The sequence below is a fragment of the Chiloscyllium plagiosum genome, unplaced genomic scaffold, assembly GCF_037043375.1.
Source record: "Chiloscyllium plagiosum isolate Xiang-an unplaced genomic scaffold, Cpla_swu_hap1 HiC_scaffold_35, whole genome shotgun sequence".
Classification (NCBI taxonomy): Eukaryota; Metazoa; Chordata; class Chondrichthyes; order Orectolobiformes; family Hemiscylliidae; genus Chiloscyllium; species Chiloscyllium plagiosum.
Window position 1 is genome coordinate 45,718,466 of NW_028270173.1, and position 15,588 is coordinate 45,734,053.

A 15,588-nucleotide genomic window follows, 5' to 3' on the forward strand; every position below is an offset into this window, starting at 1 on the left:
TTAGTTATGTGTTGGTAAATGTCAACACAGCGACAGAATTGTTGCATATGCTGGATTTTTCTAGAAATGAAGAAACATTAATTGTTACAATCGAACAGCACACGATGTTCTACATGTCATAGAGTTATACAGCACATAAAACTGATTTTTCCGTCCAGCCAGCCCATGCCCTACACGACCCAAGATAACCTAGTCCTATCTGCCTGCTCCTGGCCCATATCTCTCCAAACCTTCCCTATTCATCTATTTATCCAAATGTCTTGAAAACATTGTGACGGTGACATCCATACCTTGCTCAGGAAGTTCATCCACATGTGAAACATCCTTTGTGTAAAAAAATGCACCCATTTTTTGATGTTTCTTCTCTCTTCCTAAAATTGTGCCCCCGAGTCTTAAAATGCCACTCCTGGGGAAAAGATAACTATCAATAAAATCTTCATTATTTTAAAAGACTTTGACAAGGTCACCTCTCGATGTCCTTCACTCCAGTAAATAAGGTCTCCAGCCTATCCAGCCATTTTTTTTTAATCTATTTGGAGAGTAATAATAATTGACTTTGATTGACAAGAGAATCAACGCTCTTGAATAAAAAAAAAACTAAGGTTGTCAAGCTGACCTGTGCAAGTAATTTGGTCATTAAAACATAGGGTTGAGATCTTTAATCCACTTTTGATGTGAAAAATATTATGTGATAATATGATAATCTATTGAAAAATGCCCAGTAGTTCACAAGAATGCCTGCACACTCCGGGGACATGTATTGATTTACTTTTAGGCAAATTTAGTAACAATGAATTGAATACGTAAGACTTCTTGGGTTTTGCAGGAATTCTGCCCCTTGGAACAGCCATCCAGCTTAATTAGATTTAAATTTCAGGTATTGTGTCTGATATTACAGCATTATTCCACACTGAACAAACCAAAATGTGCACAAATCTATTAGAGTGGGCGTGTAAATGCTATAACTATTTTTAAAAAGATCATCAGAAAAACAATGAATCATTTCATTCAATATGCCATATATGGAAAAGTTCTTTTTCCACATGTCGAAAATCCAATCCACTATCCGATCAAAGGACAGCATAAGAGATATTGTACTAACGTTTTTAGTATTAAGAATGGCGAAATACATGTTTGTTGCAGAGTAAAAAAGAATTATAATCTCCTTCCAAATTGCCTGGGGAGCATCACTGCCAATTGACGTAATCCTTGGCCTATAGAGCTTCAAACAAATCTTGTTGTCATTTCAACTAATGACAAACAGCGCATGTGTTTTGAAGTCACTTATATATCCTGGCGGTTATAAATGCAAATTTTATTTCCAAATGAAAAGACGGTGTGCATGTTTCTAAGACGCAGAGGAAACGTCTTTATTCAGAAATGGGTCAACCAGTTATCATACAGATTGAAAACGTATACTACCCTATTATTGCAGTGATTGGAGTACCTGGTAAGACATTTAAAATGAGTATTTCTCTCGATATCAAGCCATATTTTCTTGATGAGATATTAAGCAATTACGACTGGTAAATTGGTGATGGTGTTCTTGGCAAAGATTAACATATCACCATTATGTACGCCTATACTAGTCACTTACACTGATGTTAATATAAATGAAAAATAGACAGAGTAGAACTAATCAAGATTTTCTACTTTATCCTCAGAAATGTAAAAATAATACATTGTCATTCACAAATACAAGTCGGTCTATTTATATGACGTTTGTGAATATAAGCTTGTGAAAATATTTAATTGAAATTTCTATAAGCATTAGTTTCCTTTGTACAGTAGGTGTTAAATGCTTAGACTGCGCTGGCAGATGAAAAGATGGAGGCAGATACAGTAACAATGTTTAAGAGGCATCTTGGGAGATATATGAACAGGTCCTGAATAATTGGAAATGGACCGTCTGAATGTGACTGGTTTTTAGTTCAGAATGGCATCATGTGACTTGGAGGGTTGAAGGGCCTGTTTGTGTGCTGTACTGTTCTTTCTCTTTCCACAATTTGACTAATTGTGTCATAATAGCATGAATAGTAAAAGTTTAATCTTCTTATTAAATACAATGATAAGCCATATATGACCAACATCCCATGTACCTTCGTGAATGCAAGAAATAAATCAATGGCCTCGGATTCAAGGTTCACAGGCCCGGGATGCAGAGTAGATCATTTGAAGCAGGCATAAGAAGCAATTTACTTACAGAGAAAGTGGTGATTTAGGGAACAAAGACATTCACTTTTTTCCCCCGAACACGAGATGGACGTGGTTATAGAGTCATATAGTCTCACAACACAGAAATGGAGCTTCCCGTTCAACTTGTCCGCATCGATCAGATATCCAAAATTGATGTACTCCCATTGCCAGTATTTGATCCATATCCCTCTGAATCCTTTCTATTCATGTATCCATCTAGATGCCATTTAAATATTTTAGTTGTACCAGCCTCCACCAATTCTACTGGCTGATCCTTCCATACACATAACACCCTCTGTATGAGAAAGTTGCCCATTACCTCCCTTTTAAATCCTTCCCCTTTTGTCTTTTTTTTTCCTTCTCGTCTTGGACTTCATGAACCCGCGAAGCAGAATTTGCCTATAAACATTGCACATGTACCTTATGATCGTCTGATATACAGTTCCGCCGAAAGATCATCCTCAGTCTCCATCTCTCCAAGAAAATTAGACCCAGCTTATTTGGACTCATTCAATAGCTTTCAACTCTGGTAAAATCCTTATAAGTCATATCTAAACCCTTTCAAGTTCAAGAACATCTTTCCAATAGCGGACAGACCAGACTTGCATCCCCAATAATGGCCGCATCGATGTCCAGTAAGGCTGCAACATGACATCCCGTCACTTATACTCAAACGCTACCCAATAAAGACAGGTGCACCAAATGCCTTCTTCACTATCCTGTCTACCAGCGAATCCACTTTCAGGAACTATTAATCTGCACCCCACGATCTGTTTGTTCGGCAACAATCTGCAGTACCCTATCATTAAGTCAATAAGTGCTACCTTTTCAAAATGAAATCCGTCATGTTTCTCTAAATTAAACATGGTCAGTCATTCCTTGAAGTTTCAACACATCTGTACTCTTATATAGCCTGCTTCACTGCTACTACACCAACAATACTTCAGTCATTTGGAAACTTACTAACTACAGTACACCCTTTTTATTCACATCTACGTCAATTAGATAAATAACAAAAAAAAAACAGTTGATCCAGTAATGATCCTTGTGGCACACAGCTGGTCACGGTCCTGCAGTCTGAAAAACAACTTCTCACCATCACCCACTGTTTCCTAACTCAAAGCAATTTTGTATCCAAGTAGTTAGCTCCGCTTCGATCCCATGTGATGTAAGATTGCTAACCAACATGCCATGCAGAACTTTGTTAACCCACTTGCTGAAAACCATACAGGTAACGTCCACCACCTTCAATCTTCTTTGTCACTTCTTCAAAAACGCAATCAGGGTTAGTGAGAAAGGATTCCCATGCACAACGCTATGTGGACTGCCCCTACTAAGTCTAAGCCTTTCCAAATACATGTGAATCTTGTCCCATGGAATCCCTCCCACAACTTACCTACCACTAAAGTCAGGATTACCGGTCTCCTCTTCCCTGGCTTTTCATTACTACCTTTCATAAATAACAAAACCACCTCAGCCAAACTCCAGTCTTCTAGCACCTCACCCGTGGCTATTGATTAGATTAGATTAGATTAGATTACTTACAGTGTGGAAACAGGCCCTTCGGCCCAACAAGTCCACACCGACCCGCCGAAGCGCAACCCACCCATACCCCTACCTTTACCCCTTTAACCTAACACTACAGGCAATTTAGCATGGCCAATTCACCTGACCCGCACATCTTTGGACTGTGGGAGGAAACCGGAGCACCCGGAGGAAACCCACGCAGACACGGGGAGAATGTGCAAACTCCACACAGTCAGTCGCCTGAGTCGGGAATTGAACCCGGGTCTACAGGCGCTGTGAGGCAGCAGTGCTAACCACTGGGCCACCGTGCCGCCCACGTGCCGCCCATGATGTAAGTATCTCAGCAAGGGGTGAACAATCACTTCTCTAGATTCGTAGAGAATTCTGGGATGCACCTGACCGTGACCAGCTGTGAACTGGACAGGTATCTACCTTTATGCATATTAAGTTTTCCCGAAACACTTCCTCTATGTTATGAACATTGTTCAAGACATCCCTACTGAAGTTTCCAAGTTCTGGATGTAAGTTCGCTTGCTGAGCTGACAGGTTCGTTTTCAAATGTTTCATCACCATATTAAATAATATCCTAGAGGGTTAACTAGTATAGTGACAAAACGTCTGGTCTGAGAAACGAACCTTCCACTCAACCAGCAAACCTACATCCAGAACATCAAACTGAGCTACAAATCTTCCCAAAACTCGCTACTTTTTCCAAGTTCTCTTATCAATTTATCTAGTCAGAAAACATTCCTTGCAATTAACAGCCTTTCCACTCATACTAAAAGGAACATTCGGTCTCTGCACTCTGGTAATTTCATTTCTGATGCCCTCCCACTTGCCAATCATTCACTTATATGCGAATAGCCTCACCCAAGCAACATTTGAAACCTCTTGCTGAATGTCATCAAAATTGACCTTAGTCCAATTTGTAACTTTAATTTTGAGATCAGATCAATTCTTTTCCATAACCGTCCAATAAGTAATAGAATTACCACTGGCCTCGAAGTGCTCCCCACTGACATCTCAGTCACTTTCCCTGCCTTATTTCTCAAGAGAAAGTCAAGTTTTTTTTTTCTCCTTCTCTAATAGGCACATCTATAAACTCAATATGAATGTAATTCTCGGACATCAAAGGGCATGGGGTAAGTGTGGGAACAGAGAACTGAGTTTTATGGTGACAGATGATCAGAATGAATAATAACACCATTTCAAAACGACAAACGGTTTACTCTAGTTCCGACATTTTATCTGCTCCCTGTTTTATGAATAACAACTGCAAAGGTCATAATCCAACGATTTTGTGACGTGTATTACTGAGTTATCATCTATTAATTTTAGAAAATGAATAACCAACAACTCACAATGCCAAGTCTCATGAAAGATACAAAAATGCAAATATTTTCAGAATGTTCAGTGTACTGATTTTAGCCACAAAACATAATGCTTTGGTTGATAAATCGAAGGCAATTTTGGGGCTTTGTATTGGCTAATATGGAACTAATGTTGCTGCTTTCACGGGACACCGAAAAAACACTCATGGAAATTCATCCGAACTTATTCTCCTTGTCCATATACGCAAACTGGCAGTATACTGTGTTCTTGCTGGACTCATTTACCCCAAAGCTGCAGACAATTTACAGGTTTTTTTTTCTTTTGTCTCGGGAAATGGCTATCAGAGCGTTTTTTCAGTTCCTGAACCATGTCTGCCGTTCCCTTATCTGTAAATGAACGTAAGTTATCAGCACACAAGAGTTGAAAGGCATGTAGAACTGCATCAGTTTATCATTGGGTGAAAATTGTAAAATCTGCCGGCTATCAGAATTGATGATAGAATCCAGCTGATCATTTGTTTCTATGAAAGTAACAGAAAACAATTTGTATCCTGTAGAGAAAGAGATAGCTTCAGAAATGTGTCCTGCTCTATGCATTAAGTAGCCAAGGCAAATTGCAAGCTCTGTGTGGACAAATTCATCTCATACTTGCCATACTTCTCAAGTTGTAGACCTTGGAAGTTGATTTGCTTCAAAAACTGTTAGTTACTTTTGAATGTTGTCTTGAATTTCAAAGCGGTTTTGCAATATTCATCTTGGTCAGTCAAAAGTCATTAAGACCAAGACCTTTGAGAGGATCTCTATGAACTTGCATACATAAGACACTTAATATGAACACATTTACCTCCATCAAATTCCGATTTTCTTTTGTTGGAAAACGTCAAAGTTTTAACCAAAACCCAGAGATACACAAATTCTGTGACTGACATACTAGGCAGGGAAATGAAACACAGAAATGGAGAGAATGACTGGAGTACAGAGTACGACGGCATTCAATTATCTACAAATTCAGAAACTGATAGAATGAGAATTGATATTTATACAATGCAATTTTCGGTGAATGAGAAGGCAATTTACAGAATACAAATATACGATGCTACCTAGAAGTTACTTACTTAGAATTGATAGCAGTGGTATATTGTTAGGCTGAAACTGCCAAAGGTGGGTTATTTAAGATCTGTTCGAAATGATAACAAGATAGTTTCAAAATGCAGCTAATTTTGGGATTAATACACTTAATACATATATGAATAAATAATTGGCAGTGTATTTTATATAACGTTACTTTTTATATAATTTACAAAAGCTAAATACTTAACTCAAGCTACTACATGCACATTTAAAAAGTGAGCCTCAAAATTTCTTCCTGCTCGGCAGGAACTTCAACGACAGCGGCACTGGACCTCCATCTTACATTCCATAACACTGGTCTCATGAATCCCAGTCTGATGGTGAAAGTCCATTATGTAGGACGATGTCCCTGATATTAATACTGTTCTGAATGTATCATCATTTTTTCGTACATTCAGTACGTCTCTAGACACAGCATTGCAAACATGCCTGGGTGGCCCCATGTTAACTGCATAAAATAATGTATTTTCATGAAAGTCCTACGAGCAGTGCTAGGCACGTGATATCAATGCTGCTACAAAGCTGATATTATGTACTGTATAACCATATTCGTAGTATTTTAAATTATTATAGACATTCCAGAAAACAATTTAAAACCATCAGTGGCTCCGTGTTAAGTGTATTAATGAGTGGTTCCAACAGATAGTAAATGTTATGCAGTTAGCTCCTCGCCAAAGCTAACTTTGTTTTTACACTCGGTCGATTTTCATATATTTTTCCAATTTGTTTCAATTGCTTGTGTCATGTCCAATTATCCCTTAACACTCACCTTTATGGATTTTTTCAAGGCATTATTTTTACGCCCAAACTACAGATCACTCTTTGATAGCTTGAAAACCCTCTTATGAACCCCTCTTAAAAATGCATACATATTATTCAATTGCCACAAGTTGGTTATGCATGCAATGAAGTTTGCACGCCATTACCAAGGTATATAAGACAAGCAAAGCACAATTAACAATAATGTAATAAACGTTGAGATAAGAACGAGTGTACTGCTGAAATTGCAGGTGACAACATCTTAAATATTTTGCACTGATAATGCACAACAAGGGCTTTTAAATTGTCAACTATGCAAATCAATTGGTCATGACCGTAAATTAAGGCAGTTTCTTGCCATGAGAAGCCATATTGAACTGTTGCCAAATGACAGCTAATCTGCTGATGCTGTACAATGATTTGATTACATTGTGTTTATGTCTAATTACATCAGTGATAACATAAATGTTGTCCTACTGGAGTTGACACGTGCATTGTCTCTCTTTTATGTGCTTGTCAATCATATGCATGATTAGTGTCAATTTCCTGAAATAATCTGTACTGATTGGCACTTTGGTCCACTCGAGATATGTTGCAATGTAATGGTTCAAAACTAGAGGTATGGAAGGGACATATTAGACCTTATGGCTGTTCCTTACAATCATCTTCCTGGTGGGTCTCGTTGTTCCCAACAAGCATTTGCCACGAGATAATGTTGTCCACAATATTATCCCAGTTCAATGGAGCAGAGTGATAAACTGACCCCATATTTGATGTTGTGTACTATTTAAAACCAAAGAAGTCGCATTACATATTGTAGCATTGCAAAAAGCTTTCAATAAATTAAGCATTAATTTAGAATGGGCGAGATGAAATAATTGACTCCAAGGCAACAAGTCTCAGGATAGCAATAAAATGTATTTTGCACGTTATTGTCTCGTTCTAATGGTATCCAATTTTTAATTTATTTTGTATTGTTTGTTTCTTGTTTTTTATAAACCTGTGAAATGTCATGTAAGCTGGGGTGCATTATAAATTACTTGCAGAAATGGAATATGTACGCACTCGTACAAGTCATTAGTAATCCGTTATGAAGAAATCAAAGGTTGTTGTGCAGTTTTGGGCTTAAAATATAGCTTTTACACATTATAATATATCGGTTAAGTTCAGCACCGAGATTCGACTAGGCGTGATACATGACACAAGCGGCGTTATCAACAAATTTCCAAACTAAGTTTGTGTAAAAGTAATCTGATAATTTTCTGTAGGCTAATGGTTTGTTCTACGCAGCAAATAATTTAATTGCTTCATTGGTCATTTTCCCAAACTAAGCAAAATAATTTTTGCAGAAACTTAAAATCCATGGACTTTAATGCATATATTACTGCTCTGCCCCAACTATAACAGAGACATTATATTTCCTCTACCCTACTTTTCTCATGTCAGTCTTACGTATAAATAGTGGCAACGGGGATTTACATGGGTTATCTCTCCTGTCATAGTTAAAACAATAGATAGATTGAATAATCGGGTATAGAAGTTCAATGACTGCTGAAGATAGAGCAACGGTATGGCTTTATGTGGATCCCAATATGTGGCCCATTACAGTGCCCCTTATGGTGGTTTGGACATCATTATCTATGTAATATGTTGGCATAAATACCAATCACTATTTCCAATTGTGACATCACACTATGACTGCTACGTAGCATCTTCCTGAAGCATTGTGTACAGAAAGTCATAACCATGCCTCTATTCAGTAGTGAAGTGCAATTATCAGTCAATTTGTTGCAGTTAAATGAGGGTGCTGAAGTTGCCCTCCTGATTTGTAGGATAACCTGGGATTATACTTTGAATTCTGGACGGGTCAATGTACCAGATCTCATAGAAGAATGCTGGTGTCATTTCATGCATTGGTAAAGTTCGGCATACTGCACAGATCATTCGGTGGACAATTAAAATTGTCTTGTGTTCAGTGATCAGTCTTACAATTCCCAACTCTCGATTCCATCCTTTCGCAAAAGTGTTCAGGTAATAGAAGATCTTGTGTTACAGAATGCAGGAGGACACATAGGTACCACATGAATCGCCACATCTTCAGTAAGCTGCAAGAAAAGTTTATTTTATGAATTTGAGATCTGATATTCATCCCACCGACGGGTGAATCCATACTTTTGTTGAGATGTGAATCGGTCACACAATTATTGTCATCAACTAACTGTCCTCAGGAATTACGTAGGAGTTTGCTACCCCATGTTGGGGTCGGATTTTCAGGTCGTATTCTAATTGTGGAAGCACCTGTAGCCTACTTTTGAGCTTAATTTAATATGTTTATTAACAACGCCTTTCATATGTTTTACTAATAGCTGCCTTTGCAAAATACATAACACAATGTTTCATTGGATTCCAATTGTCAAGAACCCATTGCTACATTGCTTGGACTGCGAAAAGTGACCCACTATCGGTTTGTATTTCCATTGGCTCCCTATATCATAAAATCAGGGCATATGGCCCTTTTATTGTACAGGTTTAATTTGTCGGTGTAACAGTTGTACAGAATCACGAGGCCCAAATAGCTGTTTACCTTCGTCAAAATATATTAAATGAACCATAAAGTCCTTTGGCCGAGTCCAGTCAGGTTTTGTGTCTTTATGAGTAGATGCTAAATTCCTCCTCTGCAGGAGGACATGTTTCACCTGCTGGGAGGATTTGCATTGGTCCAATACTTTGTGAGCAACGTCATGGATCAGAAGAATCCTTCGCTCCACAACACTTTGTTTGGTACCTGAGGTATCCAAATATCCAGACTGGGTATGTGACCACATGTAAAATTGTTTAAGCTCTTCTTCTGTAGTTCACCAAGCAATGTGCATCTTTGTAAAGCTATCAACTGTGTCATTGTGCAAACCATTTCAGAGATGTTCCTGATATGGGCATTAACATGACGTACACTTATGGAGAGTTATTGTGCTCCTTGCAGAACTTGTTCCACCAAGATTCTCTGCATAAGTGTATCCATACATCATCCATTTGTTGGTCTACCATATTGTCACTTAAACTGGCATACTATTGGCAACAGCCCAGGAGTCAGTGAAAATATGCAGCACCTTATGTTCTGCTTCTAAAGCAGGTGACAGATGCTAAGTCTGCCAAATCACTGGATCCATCAATACCTTCGTCTTCTGTATTGTCTGTTTGTTTGAGTTAAACACTGTAACTTTCCAGTGATAGTTTCCAATACCAAAGGTTGCAATGACATTTAGTTAATAAAGTACACTTTGCTTTTATGTTTTCAAATGTTCTAAAGGAAACCCTCATTATATCAGCGAATTGGGAATAGGGCCAGGTGATGGAGTTTCGTCAGTATTACTGGCAATATTTTTGTAGGGACTCGTCCCTTTGGCTACGCTTTTGAAATGTGCCATTACCATTCGGCTTTAGACTTCTGTTGTGCTCGTCCCATCCTCTTAGCGGCATTTTTGGGCAACACTCAAGTCAAGACGGCGAGTTCTGGCCTTCAAATAGTCTTAACTTTTCCAATTGTCCCTTCATTTTGCACAGGTACACAATAATATGCTAACAGCCCCTAGTCAAATGCAGTCTAATTTTGGGCAATTTCAGAAGTGGGTGAGATCGAGCAGAGACTGCTGCTCAGGCTGATTTTGCCACAAACTTCAAGCATGCAGATCGTCTGTCATAGGTACTTACAATTTTAAGGATGGTCCTGTACAATACAGCTGGGGAACTACTTGTGCAATCGCCTACCGAGTAGTGTCAAAAGCCTTGTGTTATGGTGGGCCCCATTCAAATGCTGACACTTTCTGAGTGATAACGTAAATAGATTGCAGTAAAGTACTTAAATGAATGATGTGCTTTCTCCAATAACCTAAAAGTCCAGTAAAGCTGAGCCATTACTTCTCTCAAAAAAACTTTCTTCAATGGTAGAAATATCTGGCCCCAGGTCACGAGACTCGCCTCCCTTTATTAGTTTCTTATGAGGGATCCATCTTTTTGATGGAATTGACTGTTATTTTGGAAGGAACTGTCTGAAGACCATTGTCGAATTTCTGCCCTGCATTTCGCAAATGGTACGCACTGCTGCATACCTGCTACACTGAGTTGTGCAATGAGTGGGCGTTTTTGGATGTGATACCAATCAGGCAGGCTGCTTTGTTACGGTGGTGTCAGGTTTCGACAATACACTTGCAGCTACATTCATCCTGGTAAGTGAGCAATATTTCATCACACTCTTACGTGGGATTTGTAGATGATGGATAATCTTTGGGAGTCAGCAGTTTAGTTGCTTCGAACAGCATTCTTATTTTTGCTGTTAAATTCTCGGGAAACACTGAATGGACGTATTTCTGTTGTTTTTGTTAATTATCTTGAGATATACAGTTAGTTTACACAATGCAGATAAAGAAAGAAAACATACATTTTCAGGCACACCATTGTTGTCTCACTATGTTTCAATTTTGATAATTTTACTAAATACGTTCTCTTTCTTTTACAGCTAATCTAGTCACAATTGTCATTCTGTCTCGTGGCAAATGCAGTCTCTCTAAATGCATAACTCGATACTTGATGGCTATGGCAGTAGCTGATCTAATGATCCTGATACTTGAAGTAATACTGTACGAAATTAAAGATGCGTATTTTCCTTATACATTTCTGAACTTTACTCCCATTTGCAGTCTCAACATGACCTTACTTTTTATTTCCATTGATTGCTCTGTTTGGATAACTGTCACTTTCACATTTGATCGATTCATTGCAATTTGTTGTCAAAGTCTTCGAGCAAAATATTGTACTGAGAAAACTGCAGCTGTGGTGATAACAATTGTTTTCTCTTTAGGTTGTGTGCAAAATATCCCAATATACTTCATTTACGAACCACGGGAGTTAATTCACAACGTGCCATGGTCCTGTTATGTGAAGTCAAGCTTCTATAAATCACCCTTATGGATAGCATTTTTATGGCTTGAAACCCTTTTAATACCATTTCTTCCTTTTATTTTTATATTGGTGCTCAATTGTCTGACCACGAGGTATATTCTATTGGCTAACAGAATCAGACATGGTCTCCGAGGTAACCACATTGCAGGTAGTAATAATGATCCAGAGGTGAACAACCGAAGAAAATCCATCATTTTGCTGCTTGCCATTTCAGGCAAGTTTATAATGTTATGGATTGTCATTTTCATATATTTCTTGATTGTGCAATTTGCAGATGTACAGTTTTTCGAAACGACTTATAATGACTCTTTCACTATTATGGAACAAATTGGTTATATGCTTAGTTGTTTAAGTTCATGTACCAACACATTTATTTATGCAGTGTCTCAGAGAAAGTTTAGACAGGAGGTAAAAAATATAATTAAACATTGTCTGGCTTTCATTACTCAAATAATCAAATAAACTTGGCAAACTTATGGAGTCAAAAGAGCGATTTTATCCTCACAAATCTGACCTCAACTAACACGTACACTCAGGTCTCTCAAAGACAATTGTAGCTGCAGCCGAGATTCTATATTCGAAAATTTAGTCGATGGGCTCAAAAATAAATTCCGTAATACATCATTGAGGAAGAAGATCACTCTGAGTGATGACTTAATCTGTGAGACCCGCTTAGAATGGGGATCGCTAGGAATCTGTTTAAATGAAAGAATTCTGGTGTAATTTCTTTCCAAGTTCAGAGAAGATTTGTAGCTCAGGTTGATAAGTATGTAAATTAGCTCGCTGAGTGAAGGGTGTTTTCAGACGTTTCAGGAACAGAGCACCCATGGGATCACCAATATCAGGTCTTGCAGTGGAAGCAGTAATGCAGAGGCTAGAAAAAGCTTCTGTCTCATCTATCCAACCCAATACCTTGGGTCCGCTACAGAGATGACACCTTTGTCATCACAAAACAGACCAAATTACAGGAAACAAACAACACCATCAACAATATCTTGGCAGGTACAAAATTCACAAACGAGAAGGAGAACGACAACAGACTCCCATTCCGAGACGTGACAGTTGAATTTGCAGATAACAAAGAGCTTCAAAACAGCATCTACAGAAAAACAACAATCAGATACAAAATACGTAACTTCAGATGCAATCATCCCAACACGCACAAACAGAGCTGCATCAAGACATTATTTCAACGAGCTACACCACACAGCAGCACCCACGAACTACAAAAAGCAGAAGAATAACATGGTTACAACATTTTCAAGAAAAGTGGATACCCAATAAACACAATCCGATGATTCCTCAGAAACAAGCCCAAACAAGCAGACACAACACAACCAAAAATATAGCCACATTACGTTCCATCAATGACATATCAGAAATGACTACCAGATTACCCCAACGCCTTGGCATCATGGTAGACCAGAAATCTATCAACACAGAAAACTATCAACAGTGACGAATGAACCTAAAGGAAACATTAGATACTACCAGCAAAACTAACATCATTTACAAGATAGAGTCATAGAGTCCTACAGCACGGAATAGACTCTTCGGTCTGAATCACACATGCAAACCAGATATCCCAAACCAATTTAGTCCCACCTGCTAGAACCTGGCCCATATCCCTCCAAGCCCTTCCTATTCATACACCCATCCAGATGCCTTTTAAATGTTGCAATTGTACTAGCCTCCACCACTTCCTCGGCAGCTCATTCCATACATGTACCACTCTCTACTGATTTATCCATTTTCATGCGTTTCAAGACATCTAACACTTCCTCCTCTGTATCCCATCGTACCAAGCCACGACACCCTGTGTCAGAACCTCTCTGGCGTCCCATCGTATCAGGCAATTGGACACTATATGAGAACATCTTTGGCTATGTCGAAGGCATCTTGAAACCCATTGTACAGGGGATCCCAGCTTCTGCTGCGGCACTACAGATTTCTTACAGAAACTCAGCACCCACTGTGCAATCAAACTAGGAACATTCTTCGTCACAATAGACATTTCAGCACTCTACACTGGCATCCCCACAATGACGGCATCATGGCAAAAGCCTCAGTACTCAACACCAACAACTGCCAATCTCTGAACGCTGTCCTACAACTCCTCTGTTTAATCCTCGATCACAACGTCTTCACCTTTGACAACCAGATCTTCATCTAGACACATGGAACAGCCATGGGGAATAAAATGCGCACCCCAATATGCCAACATCTTCATGCACAGGTTTTATCAAGACTTCTTCTCTCTGCAGGACCTCCAGCCAACACTACATACCTGGTACATTGACGACATTTTCTTCCTCTGGACCCATGGCGAGGAGTCACTGATTAAACTACACAGTGATATTAACAAGTTTCATCCCACCATCAAACTCACCATGGGCTACTCTAATATCTGAATCATTCTTGAACATGCGTATCTCCGTCAAGGATGGACACCACAGCACCATACTCTACCGCAATCCCACAGGAATCTTACAATGCTACGCTTCTCTAGCTTCCACCCAAAACATATTAAAACAGCCATCCCCTATGGACAAGCCCTACGCATACACTGGATCTGTCCAAATGAGAAGGAACGTGATGGGCACCTGGAAGTACTCAGGGATGCCTTCATAAGAGTGGGGTATGATGCTCATCTTATCGACCGCCAATTCTGACATGGCACAGCAAGGAATGATAATGACCTCATCAGGAGACAGTTAAGTGCTGCAACCGACAGTTGTGCAGTACTTCCTAGGAGCCGACAGACTACACCATGTTCTTCGTGGTCTGCAACACATTATCAATGAGGATGATCACTTTGCCAAGACCTTCCTCACGCCTCCACTTCTCGCCTTTAGACAACTACTAAACCTCAAACAGATCATTGTTTGTAGCAAACTGCCCGGCTTTCATGAAAACTCCATACAACCCTGTCACGTTAGGTGTTGCAAGATGTGTCAGAGTGTGGACATGAATATGCATGGGGACACCTCCCACCATATAAGTGGCAGGTGCTCATGCGACTCATTGAATGTTGTCTATCTCATACGTTGTAGGCAAGGATGCCTTGAGGCATAGTACACTGGTGAAACCAAGCAGAGGCTACAGCAATTGATGAATGGGCACCGCAGAACAATCAACAGACAGAAATGTTCCCTCCCAGTTGTAGAATACTTCAGTGGTCAATGACATTCAAACTTGGACCATCGGGTGACCATCCTCCAAGGCACAAATCAGGACAACATTTCAATTCCCCCTCCCACTCCACCAAGGATATGCAGGTCTTTGGACTCCTCCATCGCCAGACCACAACAAAACGACGGTTGGAGGAAGAGCGCCTCATCTTCCACCTTGGAACCCTCCAACCACAAGGGATGAACTCGGATTTCACCAGTTTCCTCATTTCCCCTCCCCCCACCTTGTCTCAGTCTAATCCATCGAATTCAGTACCGCATTCCTAACCTGCAATCTTCTTCCCGACCTCTCCGCCCCCACCCCAGTCTGACCTATCACCCTCACCTTGACCTCTTTCCACCTATCACATTTCCGACACCCCTCCCCCAAGTCCCTCCTCCCTACCTTTTATCTTAGCCTGCTGGACAAACTTTCCTCATTCCTGAAGAAGGGCTTATGCCCGAAACGTCGATTCTCCTGTTCCCTGGATGCTGCCTGACCTGCTGCGCTTTTCCAG

The 15,588-nt window shown here is 39.6% G+C and overlaps 1 protein-coding gene across 1 annotated transcript; it reads left to right on the forward strand.

Annotated features, from left to right (window-relative positions):
- The first annotated feature begins 1,380 nt into the window (after positions 1–1,380).
- Positions 1,381–12,362, forward strand: LOC148140755 (putative G protein-coupled receptor 139). Its single transcript, XM_087979025.1, has 2 exons — positions 1,381–1,450; positions 11,458–12,362. Exons 1-2 carry the CDS (start codon positions 1,381–1,383, stop codon positions 12,360–12,362), a joined length of 975 nt encoding a protein of 324 aa, XP_087835151.1.
- The last annotated feature ends 3,226 nt before the right edge of the window (positions 12,363–15,588 follow it).

Coding starts and splice junctions, on each gene's coding strand:
- LOC148140755 (XM_087979025.1), top strand. CDS start 1,381: ATGGGTCAACCAGTTATCATACAGATTGAAAACGTATACTACCCTATT. Junction 1,451..11,457: donor TGCAGTGATTGGAGTACCTG/GTAAGACATTTA, acceptor TTTCTTTTACAG/CTAATCTAGTCACAATTGTC.